This window comes from Stegodyphus dumicola, chromosome 7, assembly GCF_044657685.1.
Source record: "Stegodyphus dumicola isolate Sdum_Otavi_A_Nest chromosome 7, ASM4465768v1".
Classification (NCBI taxonomy): Eukaryota; Metazoa; Arthropoda; class Arachnida; order Araneae; family Eresidae; genus Stegodyphus; species Stegodyphus dumicola.
In genome coordinates this window covers 138,654,796-138,675,177 of record NC_140774.1, presented here as the reverse complement: position 1 = coordinate 138,675,177, position 20,382 = coordinate 138,654,796, and the positions used below count along the sequence as shown (strand labels likewise).

Sequence of the window (20,382 nt, the reverse complement as noted above, 5' to 3'; positions counted from 1 at the left end):
AATTTTATAAAAAAATGGAGTCTCCAGACTTTCTCGCTTTGTGAAATAAAGCTAAGAAGGTTTTCCTATTATTCCTTGCAAAATTGGTAAAAAAATAAATACTCTCATCTCTCGGTCATCTGTGTCAACCCACGAGAGACATCTTGAACGCGGTTTCATGGAAGTATTTTTTTCAAAAAACTGTCCAGCATATTTGTTTGATTGTTCCACAATAAGTTCTGCAAAATTCTCATTGATAAATTTCTTGAAATAAAAAAGGCAATCCTTTTCTTCAGGTCCTTCAAATGTAAGTCTAGATTGAGATAAAAACGGGAAAGGCGATCGCAATATTCTTTCACATTTCCATTCAGCTGATGTCGGTATTGAGTATTTTGGCCTATAACATCATCATCCTTTGATTCAATGTTCGGACCATCAGTAAAGAAGTCGTTATCGCTTTCTTCCGAATTGGTACTTATTCTTAGAATTCGACGTCGTTTACCAAACCTCCTGGGCAATATTTCATCGTCACTTTCAGACAATTCAAAAATATTTTCTGCTTCACAATAATTTTTAGCCATATTTATAAAAAACTAACAATTACTCAAATCAACAAGTTATTACTAATATGTAAAATACTGAAATGCAGACTAAAATGAAATTAAGTTGTGCAAATTAGGAGTGTTATCACAATTCATGAGCGGACAAGTGTTTCCATTGATCGATTTTTCTTGAACAACGGTCAAGTGACAGATTGCAAAAAAATGTAAGAAAAATTTCGTCATGCCCATTGAAATAGTCTTCCCAGCATGACAAAAAATTTCATCGTACCCAGTTAACAGATTAAATAAACCAAGCTTTGTTGCAAAAATCTCCCAATTTTGAAGACTTCAAGATTGACACCTATGGTGTATGTATCTTTACATATAATAAAAGAAAGAATCTGTCTGTGTGTGTGTGTCTGTGTGTCTTTCGTTCGCGCTGCGCGTAAGCTAATAGACCCACGGATACGAAATTTGGTACATGCATCTAGACAAGAGCCAGTGTACCTCGAAGCGATTTGTTTCGAAATTCGAATTCGAATTTTTTTTATTTTATGTTTTGTGATGAAATCGTGTCATTTTGAGACATAATGGGCTATAGGAAAGCGAGATTTTACTCTACACACTCCATTTTCACATCGTCGTGAAACGTAGGCACTTAGCTATTTTACGAACGTAAAATAAATTTTGTGTTTCAATAAATTGATTAAATATGAATTTATTTAACAAAGTGAGCTTAACACCTTTTCAACGGGATTTTTTCTAAAAACGTTTATTTTGTAAAATATACAGTTTATTTTTATTTGATTTTGGACACGTTAAACTTTCATCCTTGTGACTGCTTTTACAAAAAGAATTTTGGAAAAATGATAATATTTTGTATTTAAAAAATTTTTTTTTAAATGAAGCTTCCGAGTACACTTCTTACATCTCACATCTTTAAAAATGTGATTTTGGCAACGATTTTCCTTTCTTATTGTTGTTGATAGATTTTTTGTTGAAATTGCATCATTTTGAATAGTTTCTCTTAGAAATATGTGTTTGGCAACAATTTTTCATCATATTTCTTATGTCACTGTTTTTAAGAGATTGGCATATTTCATTGTCATTTTTTATGTATATAATACATTTTTATTGATTTTGTTTGATAAAGTTATTCTGCAGAGTAAAATTCTGCACGGATTTTTTTTTTGTTTTTTGAGTTTCTTTCATGTTATTTTTTGCTTCACTGTTTGTAAGATATTGAAAAGTTTTGCATGATTTTGTTTCTTTCAACGGAAAGTTGGTTAATTTTTTTATTAAATGTTCTGTTATGTTAAATTGCTGCGATGTGACTGCTGACACATTTTCTCAGAAGATTTCTAAATTATCATAACATTTCAATATTTCAGAAAAAGAATCATTCAAACTATCGAGTAAGAAACTGTTTAAAAAATTTTAATTTTATTGTAGATTTTTGATATAATTTTTATGTAGTTATGGTGGTGGTTAAGAACAGGGTATAAATTATGCTTTAACAAATGTTTAGTGCACATCTCATGCAATCAATTTGCTCAAAATTCAAGATGTATATGTTTTTCTGAAGATACATCAAGGCCGTATGCAAGGGAGGGTTGGAATCTTAACAAAGAGAAAAAAGTTGGAAGAACTTACGCGGCCATTGGTCCCAGGTGTGTCTTTTAAGCATTTTTCCGGTACGTTTAAAAGCCAGACGAAGGCTGGCCGCATAGCGACTAGTATATATATTAAATGTGTGTGTGTGTGTGTAAGGTATAAAAGTTTAATGGAAAAATTATTGACAAATTAAATTTAATTGGAACAAATTTCTATCTTATTGGCAATAGCCCATTTAAATATAGATGCATTCCTCATCAAGCATAGGTATTGCACCATTTGTGTCATCATTTTTCTCTGCAAAGTGAAAGCTCTTGCCTATATCAGATTATTATATTATTTATCTGATATAGGCAAAAGTATTGCTCAGAGTTAAAACAAAGTACAGTAAGACCCCGCTTAACGCGGGGGATACGTTCCATCAAAGTAGAGCGTAATGCGAAACAGCGCTAAACGAGGCTATCTTTACATGTAAATATTGGGATTAGGGGAAGATGGCTAGGAAATTGGTTAGGTATTAAATTTAAAAAGTATGTTTTTTTAATAAAAATAAAACCAAACATTTATTTTTTATAGCCCAAATTAATACCCCATTATTATTTCTTGCAAAAATAAAAACAAAATATAAATAACAAAACGAATATTCTTAAAATAAAAACAAATAAAATTCTCAGTCAGTCATATTTAGTTAGCCTTCCGCGTTTTCAGTGTTCTGCCTTTTTGTGACAAAAGCATCCAATGTTGTTTGCCTTTTTCTTTTGCATTGTTCTCTTAAAAGTTCTTCATAAACGGATAGAGCATCTCTAACACCACGCCTTATTTTTGAGCTCCTGTCAAAATTCGGATCATTTTCAATGAATTGATCTATTATTTCAGTTATGGTAGACAAACTCCTTTTTACAAACGCCATCGAAAGTTCTTTTTGCTCTTCTTCTGAATCACTGCTGTCAACATTTTTGTTTTCTTCTTGTTCAGTTAATTCCTTGAGCTCATCATTAGAAAGACTAGCCGTTGCTTCTTGAATTATTTCTTCGACATCTTCCACATTTACCCCTTCAAAATATGTCTGTACAATACCGCACCAAACAAGAAATACAAGTACACTCTTTCGGATATGTATTTGAAACCTATTGCTGCATAATATTTCGGGGAATCCCCGTATGCTGCGAGCAATTTCGTGGAATCCCCGGGTTGAAATAAAAGAGCGCTAAACCGAAACAGCGCTAACCGAAACAGCGTTAAGCGGGGTCTTACTGTAATTAACCTTATTTATGAGCCCTCGTACTTCGTATATTTTTACTTTCTCCCCTGTTCGTGCCAGATGAGCATGTAACTGACCACTCTGCAAACTTTTATCACTGCTAACAATGTAATGTGTGTATATAAAATTGTAGGGTGCAAATTGCGCTCATTGTGTCGAGTAAATTTTACAGTATGCTGCTAAAGTATTATTCATGTTCAGAAATAAAATGTGTTCAACAATCAAACTAGTTTTGATTTTTCCTTTAATCATCTACTATAAGGCAGTTTCTAGCTATATGCTATCACCATCCTTGCCATTGCAGCCATGATTGTTGGTTAATGGGTATTCTTCTGTTATCATACCATCAAAATTATTACATATGTATATATATAATATATTTATATATAGTTATATATATATGTAATAATATATTATATTATTTATTTTATAATATATTACTATATTTGTGCTTATTGAAGAACATTTACATTTTTGGTACTGTTGTGATAGGAAGAAAAGCAGCATGCCAACATCTTAAACATACACAAAAATGCACAGTTATCCAACATGGAAACTCACAAAGAGAAAGGTTTCAGTTTTCAAAATTTTGAGATCCAAGTTCTGAATTATTTACGTCATCAGCATTATGCAAGTCATATGATATGGATTGATATATAAATTATGAGCAAATGCTTTTATTTGTAAATGTATTTTTAATCTCAAAGATAATTTAGGGAAATCTAATAATGATTAAATATCACTTTTATAGATATGCAGTCATTTGGTTTGTGGTGACAGGTTAAGTTACCAAACAAAGCAGCAATGATTGCGTGTTCCTAGATTTTTAGAAGTGGGACATCTGTAGAGACATTACAGCTATAGAAAGACAGTAGTTGATAGAATTCTAAAATGCCTATTCTTGAATTTAAGCCCACCAGCGGCCGATCAATAAAGTCTCTGAACAGTGGTAGTTCAGTCCGAGGCTCAAATCCCACAAACTGGCTGGCTGCATGAGTATTTTCATGGTTTTCCCCATGTGTCACGTGCATACAAGCCAGTTTCCCTTAGAGAGTCCTCCACAAAGGCATCTCTTCCCTTAGGCAGGTAGCTCGAGGCTTTGTCAAAACCACAAAAACCAACCGTTTGGAATTTAAAGTATTTTTATGTCTCTTTTCCAGATGAATTTAATCTTTCTCTGATAATGAAGAGTTTGTCTTTGATACTTCATTTAGTATGGAGGTATCATCTAGTATTCAATTTTATTAATCATAATATAGTATTTAATTTATTATTTGAAAATTGTGATAATTCTATGATAGCATAAAATGAAATGTATGTCTGAAATCTGCTTTGGTCAAAGCAAAAACAAATTTCCTAAAATCATGTATTTTATAAATGATTTTGTGTGTAATTTATGTAACTTAAAATTAATGTAGTTGGGTGTGCTTAATGTTTCCATCTTTTTTAGATGAAACTTCCAAATGTATATGTGTATTTTGCTTTTCTGTTCAATTCAATGAAACTTTGTTGGAATATTTTAAATCAGAACTTCATTTTGGCAAAAAATAATTTGGGTGAGGGTGCCTTTTTAATACATATTTTCATACTATTTTAGAGATAGGGATTTAGTTTAACTTAATTTTGATATCATTTTAGTATTTTGCTTAAACACATGAGATGTATTAACCCTGAAGAAAAATTAGTAGTTTGTGCCTAGTAACTGTTATGTCAACCCCATACTAGTATGGAGAATCTTTGTAGTTTGGCATATGTTTTGTACTACAAACATATGTATTGCTCTGCCAAACGATGTTGGCAGTATATAAATGCATATGTAGAATAAATAATGATGAATAATTTAGTTCTTTTCTCATCTAGCATTTATTGATGTAAAATAAATCAGTTGTATTTTATGAACAAAGTTAATGATAAGTACGTAAAGTTTTTCTAGTTTTTAGATGATATGATATGCATAAGTGTATAGCAGGTGAATTAGTAAAATATACGTTTTTCATTCACTTTTGCAAGAATGAGCATTCCAAGACCATGCATTAAATGCTTGATAAAAATCAAATAAGAAAAACTCTGTAGGGGGCCGTACATATATGTATTTGGGAGGGGTACTTGTCAATTTATTACAGTTTCTCTGATTGCCAGCTTTATTGTGTATAACAGGAATTGTTTAAATTCTACATGCTGTATTAATAATTTTAAAATTGCTGAAAAATAAATGATAAATGTGATTATTAATAACAAATACAAATAGCAAAAAGGATTCCATGTTTTAATATCAAATATAATTTAAATATAATCATACACTAAAAGCTAATATTTTAAAAATATATGGAACGTACGTTGTAAGGTATTTCTCCCACTTTCCTAGCGTGCCTTTGTGGTGTAGTGGTTCTGCACGCTGGCCCGGTATTTCAGAGGTCCATCGTTCTATTCCCGGCGAAGGCGGTTGCTAATTTTTCATCTTGCCTTCCTCCAAATAATCCTAATGTCTCTACAACCTTATGCATAGTCAATCAGTTTTAAGTATTGGATAGTTTATAGTTTCATTGGAGCTGCAGGCTTATTATTAATGTTAGTAAAGCTAAATTTGATTTTTTTTTTTTTTAAATTGACACAGGAAACTGTAGCATTTCAGGCCAATAATCAAAACAGAGAATTTGATTATATTTTGTGATTTAAAATATATATGCAGTAAAATATTTTGTATGTAATTTTATTAACAAATTAAAGTTTCTTGAACTTTTTGATGATCTTCTTGAGAACATGAATCTGTAGTATTATGTTTTCTTTACCCACGTGTGCATGCAGGCGCTCATTCAATATGCCAAAATGCTGGAGCAGAAAAGTTGTTTGATTTTTATTTCAAAAATACATTATTATATATATTAGTTTAAAAGAATGCAAGGAGATATTATAGTTTGCTAAAATTATTCAATTCTAATAATTGGAAAAATTCCGCCTTTATTTTGCATTAATGATAGTTTTAAAGCTCATTGCCTTTTGAAAGAAAAAATAATATATTTTCTTCTTAAGGAATAATAATTGAATCATTTATTTAATTATAAACTTAGCGTTTATGCAGTTATTGAGAACTATCTGCTTCTGAATATCAAAGACTTCTAATCTACCTCTTGAAACACATTTTGTATTTCATTTGTGTTGGTGCCAAATGAAGTAATTATTTTCAGTCATTAATTTTCAAATTGTTGTGGTTCCCCCCCCCATATCTAGTATTATTATCAGGTTTGCTACCACCTCTGATACTACCATCACTAGTCACAGTTTGTCTGCATTAAATCATTATAGCTTTCTTTGTGGTGTTTTACATCTTTCCTTTCCAGTTATGTAAACAAATTCTAAATAATGAATTTCATCAACAATGTACATTTTATTTTGCTCTGTGTATACCAGATATAGTATAATCACTCCAGAATCAATCCTTATTATTCAAGCAATGATGCAAGAATATTCTAAACAAAAAGTGCCTCAGTTGGAGTCCATGTCCTTAATAAAAACATTTGTTAATTTTCTGTTGCTAGTATCCGCTTATTCTAATCTGAGTTGCTGTTGAATTATTTTTTCTGGGGTAATTTATTAATTTTGTGGCATAATATATTATGATATATTAAGTATAAAAAGATTTGTTTAAAGTAATTCACATAAGTAAATTCAAAGGCATGGGAAACCTTTATGAAAAAGTGAAAATATAAAAAATGGTTATTGCCATGTTATAAAGAATGGTATTTGTGCACACAGTCCTGATTTATCTGTAGAATCTTTGCATTTATAAATTGTGTTGCTTTCTTCCACTTTGTGCAAAAGCAACATTTTTATTTTATTAATTTATTTTTTTGTAATATTTTAATATTATCTTGAATTTTCTTTTATAAAAAAAATACAATGCTTTTGATCCAAAGATTGACCTGACAAGGCATTAGATGTTTTATGTATTAGCAAAAGATAAGTTATAACTACTATTACAAAGTATCATGAAATCGTGTTAGATGCCGTGTCTGTAACTCTTCTAATGTACTAAAGCAGTTATTAAATGAAAGAAATGGCCCTGAATAGAGCCACTCAGACATGCACATTATGCCACATGATTTGATCAGAAATTGTTGTTAATATGAAATTGATTTCTATGTTGTTTATTGGAATATTTAATTCAGGCTTCATTAAATCTATGGTTACAATGTTGAAGTTTATCTTAGAGCTGTTGGGTGTAATAAAAGTTATTAAATTAAAATCAACCAGTTGTTTCAGCTTCAATTATCCAATTTTAATCTGATATTTTTTTATTTATTTATTTTTTGTAAGCTTTTTACGAGCTATAGTTATGATTTTTATAACTTTTTGCATTGCTTGTTTTAGATTCACTAGAAAGCTGAAGTAAAATTTTTCAGTTAAAGAGACATTAAAGTTATTATGCTTTTAATCTGAGCAAAAAGTAACATTCAAACTACTGAGTCTTGACTTTAATTAAGAATTCTATATGCTGCATAGTACATGTATTCAGCTTTTCAGTAAAGTTAATTAAACAATTTATTACAATGTCATAACACTCAGCCAAATATATTATTGAAAATAAAGAATATTTTTATTTAATTATTTATTAATTTCTCTATTTTTTAAAAATTCTGTTAGTCTTTAAGTCTTGTGCATTTTTGGTGAATGAACTTTTAAAATTTTTCTATAATATATTTTAATTTATGATTTTTTTCCCTCCAGCTGAAACGCTACAGGACATATATTTATCTCCTTCGATCTAAAATTGCACAATTTCCAGAGTTAGAACCACCTTTAGTGGAGACATCTATTGGTGAAGTTGATGAGTTATTGGAAAAAAATGATCAACCTCAGATAACTTCTATTGCACCATCCTCAGACATTTCTGGCTCAGTGAAACGAAGTCTTTCGGATCGTTTCAGTTATAGGGCAGCGATTTATAAAACTGGTGCTTCGGATGATGGTGTCTAATAACCAAAGATGTCTCTTCTTCCATGATTAAGTGGTGCTTATAGCCAAACTCTCAGGCCCAAAACTTTTTTTCTCAAACCGTCTAAACTAAGATGTTTAGCAATCAAAAATGATGCTGAATTAACTTACAGAAATTCACAGAATTGTGTAATATGCCACTATACATAGATTCCTTTTCAATATTGGATATGCTCTAAGTTAGGATATTCAACAAGAACTATTCTGTGCATTTTATACATCAGAAACAATTTAAATATGCCATGTTATATTTATTTTATAGAGAAGAATGTATATTTATACCACATAATGTGGAAGCTTTGTGTCTTTTTTTAATGCTTCAGTGTTTACCAATGGCAGAGCTGCATATGCTTTCAATAGAAAACCTTTTTAAAATTTTTGTCCTAACTGCAAAGTTATACCTTCCTATCTTTTTCTTTAACAGAGCGGTTTAAGTATGGAATATAATTGATGCATTGAAGTTATAGCATATTGTGCTTTTTAGTATATCTGTGCTTTTAGTGATCTTGAGTTCTGTTTTTAGCTTTTCATAAAAGTAATTTTTTAAATGCATTATTACTCTCTCTGGTATCCACAGGAGAATTTTTCTGAATGTGTTTCTGTTTTTGTTTGTTTGTTTCTTTTTTAATTTAAGATATAGGAATATGACCAAGTTTAACAGAAGTAGGGAAAATCAAGAACTTTAAAATCAAGAATTTATGGAATAAAAGAGTTGATTTGAGACATTTTATTGTTATTAAATATGGCAGGTTGGATTATTATAGCTTTCTTTGTGGTGTTTTACATCTTTCCTTTCCAGTTATGTAAACAAATTCTAAATAATGAATTTCATCAGCAATGTACATTTTATTTTGCTCTGTGTATACCAGATGTAGTATAATCACTCCAGAATCAATCCTTGTTATTCAAGCAATGATGCAAGACTATTCTATAAAGATATATGTAACATTTTCAGGCCTCTTTTTTTTTTTTTTTTTTTTTTGTTGTTGTTGTTAGGCAGCTTTGTTATTGTATATATGACACAAGAAGCAAATTTTTTTCTTTAAATAATTATATGTAGGAAATTTGTGCAATTCTTTCCCATGTTTTATGGATCAAATGAATATGTTCTGTTCAAATTGTGTATGGCATGTTTTGTTAATATTTGGTTGTATAATATTGTAAATATTGATTTTTCTGAATTTCTGTGTAATTTAATTTTATCGATCTTCAGAATATATGTACTCATTTTTTAAGTCAGAGATAATAAAAATTTGTATGTTTAATTTTTTAAAGTGTTTAAAAGTTTCCTTTTTCATCTTCTCCCTTTCCCGATATATATTTACATGCTTGCAAGATTTAATGCCACAGCTAGTGGAATTTAACATTTAAATATATTCTTACATTAGAAACTTTGCTTATTACGTGTGTGTTAAAAATTCGTATATCGTATCTTAACTTATTCTGTATTAAATAAATCTTATCTTTTGGTAATATGTGTGGAATAATCATTTTAATAATAGTGGATATCCGAGTTCGATATGTTTATAATGTGATTCAGTGTAATGTAGAATAAGTTATAAAGGAAGAAGATTCATACTTCTAGGTTAAAAAATATTTATTTGTAGGTTGTACATGCAAATTATCATGAATGAATTTTAATGGGAATGTATATAATATGCATTGAAATCTGCAAGCATGTAAACTGGCTTTAATAAATTATTAAAGTTTTTAATTGTCAGTATATTTGTATTAAAATATTAAGGAACTTTAATTTCAGATTATGTTTCCCATCTTTTAACTAAACATAATATATTAATGTAAACTTGTAATTTCTCACACTTTAAATTTATTTTATATTTTGATATAGTTATTCAAATATGTTAGAATATTTGGTCATTTGTGTTAGATATTTGTTTTATTTTCTTCAGTGTTTGAAGCACTGAGCAAATAATTTGCAGTTTATTAGAATTTAATGATGGTATTTTTTAGATTTGTGAAAAATAGTTTTGACAGTTTTTATATTGTAATATAAAACTAGAAGCGGAAAAAAACTAGAAAATAGTTATAATAATATGTGAATTTTTGCTGTTTATTTAATTTTTCCTCGAACACATGGTAGTTTTCTGGATTTTTGGGAAGAATAATTTTGCAAATATTTTTATGCAATCTTTTTTAAAGCTTTACATTTATGCATTTGACTTTAATAAGAACATATAACAGAAAGATTACTTTATTTTGCCTTTCATCCTTTTTGTTTCATAATCTTAATATTTCTTTCTATTTTATACATTTTAATGTAAAAAATATTTTTACTTGTTTTTCACAGCATATTTCTAAGCAAGAACTTGGTTAGAAAATGCAAGAGTAGTAGCATGCAAAATATAAAATTTTTATTCAAATGCTTAAAATATAAGTATTTTATGTACAAAGTACCTTGTGTAAAATTAGGCTAAAATGAACTTTAGATTGACGTTGTTTTTATAGAGAAAATCTATCACTTTCAAGGGGAGGACACAGGTTCCTTTTTCTTCAAAAGAGCCAAACTATTCTACACTATAGGCCTGAAATGCATCATTTTAATAGGTGAAATAAAAGAATAAAGAGAAAAAACCGCTTCTTGAAGGAAAGTTAAGCCGATTATTGTCTCCCTCGAAATCAACAGCTTTTCTAAAAAACAGTGTCGGTCTAAACTGAGTTTTTGTCAAATTTTATATTTGATATTGGCATGCTTCTTTTCTGTAGAAATTCCTTGCATTTAAACTTGACGTAAATGATGCTTAAGTTCATTTATTGATAGCTTAAAATATTATAATTAAATTTGTGTCAGTTTTATGTGAATGTATTTAGCTAAATTTCATATAGTATTTATTATATTGTCAATATAAAACTGAACATTTCATACATATAATGTGGTTTCATCTAGTTTTGAATAGTAAAAACATATCTGCTATTTGAAATGGGAAAACATCTTTTAAATTAGAAGAATGCTGTACACAGTGTTAATTAATTTCATATAACAGGAATGTTTATATATAAGTTTTCATAACAGGAATGCAGCAATATGTTTAATATCATTCAGAGAATAACTTTTTGAATACCTTTGGTAGATTATTAGTTTCTATTTAATAAGAGTTGTTAAATTTTTTAATTATTTTTTCCTTCCATAGATTAGGTTAAGGAAGTAGTACAAGAAAAACTTAAATTATTAAACATGGTTATGGGTTTTTAATATCTGTAGAGGAATTTATGCTCAATACTTGAATCATCTTTTTGAAATCCATAATTCAAAATTTCAACATTTTTAAGTACTCTTAGAAAATGCAAGAAGTTCTTATAATGCTGAAAATATGTATCGTGTAAAGTTTTTGTGGCACTAGGAAATGAATGAAGTTATTCCATTCAGTAACTATCATTTTAATTACTGTCCTACTTTTTTATGCTTCATAATTTTTCAAAATTGATCAAATAACATTTTAAAAATAATTTCAAATTTCTCTCAATCTTATGTGATTAAAAGTGGAAGAATTTATATTTTTCACGTGATGTATAAAGTTTGTGAAAAATTATGTACATTTGTAAATTTATAGAGGAGGTTTATTGACAGAGTAATTATTCATGAATAATCCTGTTAAAATGTCATTTGAGAATTGCTCAAAGCTTGAATTTTACGTGTAGTTGTAAGCTTTTTTTTTTTTCTCTTTTTTTTTTTCTTTTTTTTTTAAGCCTTTTCTATTTTTAAAAATCTATACTTGGCGGTTTTGGCGATTATTAGGTTTTTCATTGTTTCTAACTACGTACTTACGTGCTCCAAGGTTGTGTGATGAAAGAATTTGTTTAAACTTGTAAAATTGAAAATTATATAAGTTTATGCATGCTTCTGATAATATGATACATAATGCATGAATGAATAAATTAATTATTCATACATATATATGCATATTATATTCATATATATGCAAATTAATTAAAAAAATTGTTGCTTAATGTTTTAATGATATCCAAAATGTTTGGCTTTAGTATTATTTTCTTTAAGATTTACATGAAGTATCTTGATCAGGAGCAGATGTGGGTTTGAAAACAAAAATAAATAAAAAGTTTATCTGCAAAAAAAAGTGTGCATCGTAAAGAAATCAAATCATGAATTTATAGTCTTTAAATTGGTATGTTAAGGATATGATTCCTAAAAATATCTTGAGCAAAATATCATCAAAGCATTTAATTATCATTTATATTGTAAATAATAATAGAACTCACTAGCTGCAAAATTAGGTGGGGCTTTTAAGTTGCAATACTTTGTATTAAATTCAATTTTGAAGGAAAAAAAATTGTAAGTTGTTTACATTTAAGTCTCTTTATATGCAGACAGTTGTAGGTTTCGTATGATACATTAAGTGAATCATTATGGAAAATTAAAAATCAAAATTCTAATATAACAAAGAGTAAAAGCATATTTTGATAAGTTTTTAGTCATTTTTCAGATAATAAATGAAAAGTTAATTAATAATTTGGCATCATAGGAAATTATTCTTTCTTAACTTATTTTTTATTAATGTATTATCACATCATCCTCAGGCATAGAAAATGAGGGTAAAAAAAAAAGGTACATTTCACTTTTTGTTTGACATATGCAAAAAATTATTTCTCATTGAAAGAACATGAGATTTACATGAACATGTGCAAATTTATCTAGAATGACCTTTATACCATTAGTTGAAAACCTAAAGAGAGGGACATTTTTTCCCTATAATTTTCTGACATAAAAATAGTAATTTCCACTGATTGTAAAAATCAGAAATATATTCTGTGACCTAAAGAATGCATCTTCAGTAACAGTTTTAATTTGACAAGTTTTTCTGCGGTTATATTTTCGGTAATTTTATACTGTTAATAATAAGATAATTATGAATATACCATAATTACTTGCATTTTGTATATTTTATGATAAACAACATATGTCTTTCATAAAAATTCTTTTGAGTGAAAAGCAGAAAAATATTCAAAATGCCTGTTTTGAGAAATCTTTATTAGCCTTTGAGTGTTTCTGAGGAAGACGAGTTGAATCAAACCATTATCTTGGAAATACGTTTCTAGTTGAAAAATTTTTTATTTTTCTATTCAACTATTGTAATTTTTTTTTTCAAGTCAATGTAAAAATATGTTATGGAAAGTCAACAATTGTAGTTAATATTTGTATTTAATTTTATATCATAATAGGTAGATTGCTAAGCTTATCCACACAATACTTTTATTACATTAATGGATATTAATTTTATTTTCATCATATTAAAAACTGATAAATAAATTACTTTTCTTCCATACTCAGGTTTTTCTCAGTATAAATAATTTATAGATATTTAAATTTTTAATAATTTATAGTTATATTTTTAGCATAATTTACAAAATGGAATTAGCTGAAGAACATTTAATGAAATATTAATGTATTTTAGATAAGAATCACATTATAAATAGTTCAGTAACTTGAATAATACATTATAAAGCAAATTTAAATCAATTTGAAGTTCTTCTGAAGTGACTTCACCATGCAACATGAAAATTTCCTGAAAACTCTTATTTTTCACATAAAAACATTTCACTTTTTCATATGAATTCTGCTTATAAAAGTGAATATTCTTTCTTTTCATTTATATTTATATAAAAGTATAGACTATAATTATGTTAATGTTAAAAAGCAAAAATTAATTTGTATATTCTAAATTTATCAATAATATAATTTTGATTTATTTTAATATTGGGGATTTTCTAGAATCATACAGAAAAGTTACATAAATTATTATTAAGTGTTCATAATTTTCACAAAGATGTTAAAGTAACATGTAACCATAAAACGGATACATTTCAGAAGAGGTGTAATCGTACAGAAAGAATTTTCACACACATACACACACCAGAAAATAAATAAATGAAGTGAAATTAAAGTCAAATGATGCAGTTTTTCTAAATTGAAAATTGAATCAAACTATTTAATGTATCATATTAAAAAGTGAGTTCATATCGGAGTTAAAATCATGATGAATGCTAAATTGAAAGACTTCATTCATTTCAATGGAAGTTTAAATCATAGTTTTGAAGAAAACAATGAAAGGATACTTCAGAATTGTCTGCCATAATTATTGTCTACAATATAAATCTATGTTAACCTAATAATATATAAAATATTTTTACTTAGCTATTTTTAAATACTAATAGATCTGTGAAGAAAATTTTAAATATTTATTTATTGTCTTTTTAGCAGTTATAGTATTTAATATTTCTTATGATTTGAAAAACTTCTTAGTTACAAGTTGTAAAATATTTTTGAAGAAGTTATTTTGTAATTTTAAAAAGAGATGTTATACCATGTATAGATGTATAATGATGTAAATTTTGTATAAATGTGGAAGTGTATGATGAATTTAACAGTAATACCTGGTAAGAATTGAATATGCATTTTTGATAATTAAATGTATATTGTGAAAAGTCATGTGAACTTGAAAAGTTTTACATATAATAAACAAAGCATGTATATGTATAATTTTATTTTTTGGAATGAACAGGCAGCTTTTTTTTCCCACTATGCTATAACTTTTTTAAAAACTATACATTAATTATTCATAATGCTGTGTGCAAAATCTGTGTTAAATTTCATTGCATACTAGTCATTAAAATAAATGATATGGCCAAAAGCAGCATACTTAGTAGCACTGTTTTGCTATAACCAAATTTTCTGATTGTCTAGTTTTTCATTTATTTTTCCTGTATTTTAATTATTTAAAGATTTAAAATCAAGAGTTGCTTTTGGCTGACAAATGTATCATTTTCTCTTTTCATATTTATAATACTTATCTATTTTAATATGCATGTTGATTTTCAGATTTTTTAATAAAGTTTTTAGGCAGTGACTAAATTTGTGTAATATAAATATATTTTCTGTTTTTGATAAATAATTGTTATAACAATTATTCACAGCAATAAGATAAAAGCACATACTTTTATATATAGAATGATATAAGATATGTTTTATATTGTCATTTATTTTCTTTTTAAAATTACATAGGTTAATATTGCGCTGATACTGTTTATGCTTTTTAAATTATAAAATCTTCTTTGAAGGTAATGTATTATAAAATAAGTAGTTTCAAATTCCTTTTTAAGGCAATATAATAGTTAATAAATTTTAAACTCTTTGAAGTACAAGGAATTTAATTGCTTATTTATTCTTTAAATATTCAAGTAATTGTTCCATAAAGTTTATATCTGTATAAACTTTTAATTATTTAAAATAGTTCTGTAATTAAAAGTTTTTTCAGCATAAGAATGATTTTGCATAACAGTATTCTATGAGCAGAAACTGAAATTATGTTTAAAAAAATGATTTAAACAGTTTTAGAGAAAATAATTAAATGTTCATTTTATTGTTTAAAACTGTTGATGGTTTTGAAGAATTCATAAATTTTTAGCGCTTTATGTCCTAATCAATTTGTAACTTTTCGGGGCCACATTCTAATAATCTTGCTAGGCTATATTATGCACTGCATGTATAACTTTGGGTTCTTCAAATCAGATAATTTTTCAGATTTGAAAGATGTTTTGCAGTATCCATTTTATTTTCTATCTTCAAATAAATAAAAGTGAAAAAAGGCAAACAAATAATTTGTATATTTTTTAAACAGAATTTTCAATGAAATGAGTACAATTAGAGGGACTCTCTGGCTTATTATTGTAAACGATTTTAAATTTAAAGTGTGGAAGATTTTAATATTTTGAATAAAGGCAACTTTCTGTGTGTTTTGAAATGATAAAATCTGGACATAATTTTTATATTATCAGTATTTACTACAATTTTCATGTTTGAAGATGTAAGGTATATCAAAAATCTTTATTACTGTCATTTTTTAAATAATTTTTCTTCATGTTTCTCAAGTTTGTAATGTTATTTATAATTCATAAAACAATATCAAGTAATTTCTTTCCTGTCTGACATTTATGTAATCTTACTTTACATCTTAAGTAACTTATTCCTCATGTGTCCCTCCCTTTTTTTGTTAAATGTTACTTATGAAAGAAGGGAGGGATATTGATAGAGTGTGTTTGAATTGCACATTTTTCATATTCATCATATTTATCCTTTTTTTGTATTTCCTGGGTTATTTTTTTATATTTTCATTATAATGCGGTGTATTAATCATACTTTCACATAAAATTTAATTTTTAACAGATAACAAGCAGTAGAAAGCAATGTCTACTACAAGCTTTATTTTAAGAATAAAAGATTGTAATTTTAATGAAATAATTTGCAGTAATTTAGGCAGTTCATTATTCATTACTCATGAATTTATGCATGGGACCACTTTCTTCTTAAATATTTTGCAGTTTTTAACAGTTCAAGCATATTATTTCATTCCATTTTATCTTTGGTTTTGCAGAAATATATATTTTTATTGATTCTAGGTTTTTTTGCCATTTTAGTTTTTGATGTGTATTCTTACGTTTTATTTTTAGAAAAAAGAAATCAGGACAAAATGAAACTTTTATAAATTGTTTTAAAAAAAAAAGCTTATGTCGGCATTTTTTTTTTTGGTTATAAATAGTAATGTGTCTCCCCCCTTTATATCTGTGTGCTGTTTTATTTTCTCTTATGCTTTTTAATATAAAAACATAACTTTAAACATATGAAAATAGTCATATATTATAATGCCATATTATTTCCTATAGTTTAAAGTAAAAGCATAATATGAAAATTATCGTAGATTTCTTTGTTAGTAGCAATAAAATGTGTAAGATAATGATATTTTATGTAAGAAGATGCTAAAGTAGTGAAACACAAATTTAATATTGTTAATGGCTTTTGTAATATGATCTATGAAGAGATATCTTAAGAAAGCAATGAAAAGAAAATTCTAACAAAAGGGCAATTTTTCCTCAGATAGTTGTTTTTGAATTAGTAAGCTTTAAAAAAAAAAAAGAGCTCTTACGTTTAAGAAGTAAAATATAAATTTTAATACTCCTTCCATTAAATTAATAAAGTAAAATTTTGCCTGGCAAGTACTTACTGTTCTTCATGCTTCTTTCTCTAATCACATATTGACAAACCTTTCTAAATGAATTTTGATATACTGTTAATTTACACTGTAATTCATGAACAAATGCTTAAAAAGAGAATAAATAGTGTATATTCACAGTTTGAATAGTGGAAGAACTATTACGTTTTGACCAAAAATGTAAGAAGTATCTCCGTTTCTGAAATTAATATATCTGTTTTGTAACCTATGCTCTATGAATTATTTTATGCAGTTTTTCCTCATAACCATGGCAAAAACAATTACTTGTACTCTTATGGAATATATAGTGTATATATACATCATGAAAAATAAACTTAGCAACTAAATTCTTGATAAATTGATCTTTAATATTTCTGATTCATTTCATGTTTTATTATTTTTGGGAAGCTGTAGAAATGTTTAGAGCAATATAACATAGTCTGGGCTTTTTTTAACGCCAAAGTTGTACATAAAAATGTAATCTAATTGTATAATAAACTTTCTCTTTGTAATTATATGAAAACATATTTGTAATAAATCAACTGTCAGAATTTCTGAGCGTTGACTCTATTGTAACATATTTTTAAATAACCTATGAATAGATTTCTGGAAGAAGAATGTAATGTATTTTTCCTCCAGATTTTCTTTCTCCATTTATTTCATATTAAAAAATCAGCCCTTATTAAATCTATCTTTTATGCATTCATGAAGTTAGGGCGCTCATAAGTAAATGCTGGCATGAAATTTAATTCAACGAAATAAAGTATTTTCATGCATTTTTTTTTTTTTTTTCCTTTTCTTCCCCCGCCCTCCCCTAAATTTTTCGCTCAATATGCAATTTTTATAGAAATAAAATTATAGAATATGTAATTTTTTGTATATATCCTTTAAAAGTTTTTAAATGTGCCATTTATAATTTGGTTCCTAACTTGTTATGATGCTGATCTGTTTTCTTTGGGTTAAGTTGCATCGTTAAAGATTTTTTTGCAGCTGTTTTATAGTGTAGTTTATTTATTACTATAATAAAGATAATACTGAATGCATAAGTAAAGTTTTCATTAGAAAAAATTGAACTTTGTAGTATATAATATAATATAATAGATTTTTTTAAAGTCTTTTACTGTGTACATGATTGAAATATATTGACAATAAATGCATTTCGTGTTATCTTTTTTTAGTGTTGTCTTTTATATCCCAAGCAAGCTGTATTAAGTGCATAAGGTTAACATAAATATATATATATATATGATTAAGTTTCATGCTGCTAAATAATTACTTTTTATATTATGGATATGTTTGCTGTATAAATTGATGAGAAAGAGAAATCATTTGTTGTTACTACATTTTCTGTTACTGCTTTTGGAACCTAGTTTTCATGTATGACGTAAGACTCTTTTGCTTAAGACAAGAAAAATATATGACACAGAAATTCTGGACAACCAAATATTTCGTGCAGCCCTGTCCCTGGGTTTGAAACATTTACATCTGCCATCCTGCAAAAGGAAAAAACTGAGATTTGGGAATTGGGAAAATTTTTCAACCAGTCAAGATTTTAAAAAATTCCATTTTGTTAACTTTTACAGAAATGTTAATAACACAGTTTTTTCAAACTGTTCAAGGACTTGAAAATAATTAGAAGGATTTTTTTAATTAAATTTTTCGTATCATATTTTCTGTAAACAAAAACATAATTTAAATTTTTATAAAATGTGTGTATGTTACTCAACCAAAAGAAAGCTCTAATTATTTGGATATCATTTATTTTAATTTAAATATTTATAAAATTTGCATATGCTGCTCAAGCAAATAAAGCTCTTATTATTTTGATAGCATTTATTTTATTTTTGTGTTAATGATTTCTCTTCCTCTGTTTTGCTCCATACAATATTGTAATGTTTTTCCAAATTACTAATTTTCTTAATCTGCATCCATATGTATATAATTGTTATAGTAACTGCTTCTCTTTTTCTCTCATATATGTATACACTAATTTAATTTTTTTTTTGATGTTCTATGTATAACTATTGCCATGAAAAGAATCAAAAGTATATTTCTTTAAATATGGTATTGAATTGCCAAATGAAATGCTTGCACAGCAAGGAAATGTGCTGTTCTATTTTTGGTGTCTGAGAACTGTGTGGAGTTTCATATGAAGAGTAATATTTAGTCAGCTGTACTTCTTACTGATCTAAAAATTGTTTGTAAATAATACTTATGTAGGAAAAAAGTGTGATTTTCATGAAAATGTGGCAAATAAATGCTGCTATGAATTTTTCTTGTTTTTATTTATTCTTTTGATATGAAATTCACTTTGTTGTAATTTACTTTTTTATTTTGTAGATAATTTTCTGAGCAAATGATTTTAAAATCTAAAGGTCAATAATAATTCAGTCAGTAATGATTGAACATGTTAAGTGTGCAGTAAGATGCTTAATTATATCTCCATTTGTATGCGCTTATTAGCCCAAAGGAACGTTAACTCGGAAGGTCTATAACTCTCAAAAGAGCATTTTGCATCGAATCACTAAAAGTGTTTAACCACTTTTCAGATCCTTGCCACCAAATATTATCACTCAGTATTATATTTAAAGAAATTAAATAATGAAGAATCTGCATGGAAGTATATATGTTTCTTGCATTATGAAAAAACAATGATATCTAGAAGCATCAAATTTTGAATAACATTGTCCTGCACTTGAATATGAGCACCCTACAATGTGACCCGTTGTCGAATTTGTTTTATTATCTATTTCATATTTTGTAAAACTTTAACGAATTTTTTATTAGCAAATTCAACGATTTCAAAGCAACGGTAAAAAACATTGTTACCTCCAGCGGGTGAAACTGTCTATTCTAAGATACATTGATTCTAAAGATACGTTGTTTTCGATTATTAGCGCAAAGGAACATTAATCCAGATGCTCTCAAAAGGTGTATGTGTGTGTAAATGAAAAAAGTCCCTTTGAGCGTAATA

General features: G+C 27.2%; 1 protein-coding gene across 7 annotated transcripts in view; it reads left to right on the top strand.

Moving 5' to 3' along the window:
• LOC118188103 (PH and SEC7 domain-containing protein 3-like) overlaps positions 1 to 19,683 on the top strand; it is a 306,258-nt gene extending 286,575 nt beyond the window's left edge. For all 7 annotated transcript variants that reach the window (XM_085820856.1, XM_085820857.1, XM_085820855.1 and 4 more), the window contains exon 15: positions 8,122 to 19,683. In XM_085820856.1, the coding sequence (XP_085676982.1) occupies positions 8,122 to 8,370 (249 nt within the window). In that variant the 3' untranslated portion in view covers positions 8,371 to 19,683. The remainder of the gene's footprint in view (positions 1 to 8,121) is intronic.
• Positions 19,684 to 20,382: the final 699 nt, after the last annotated feature.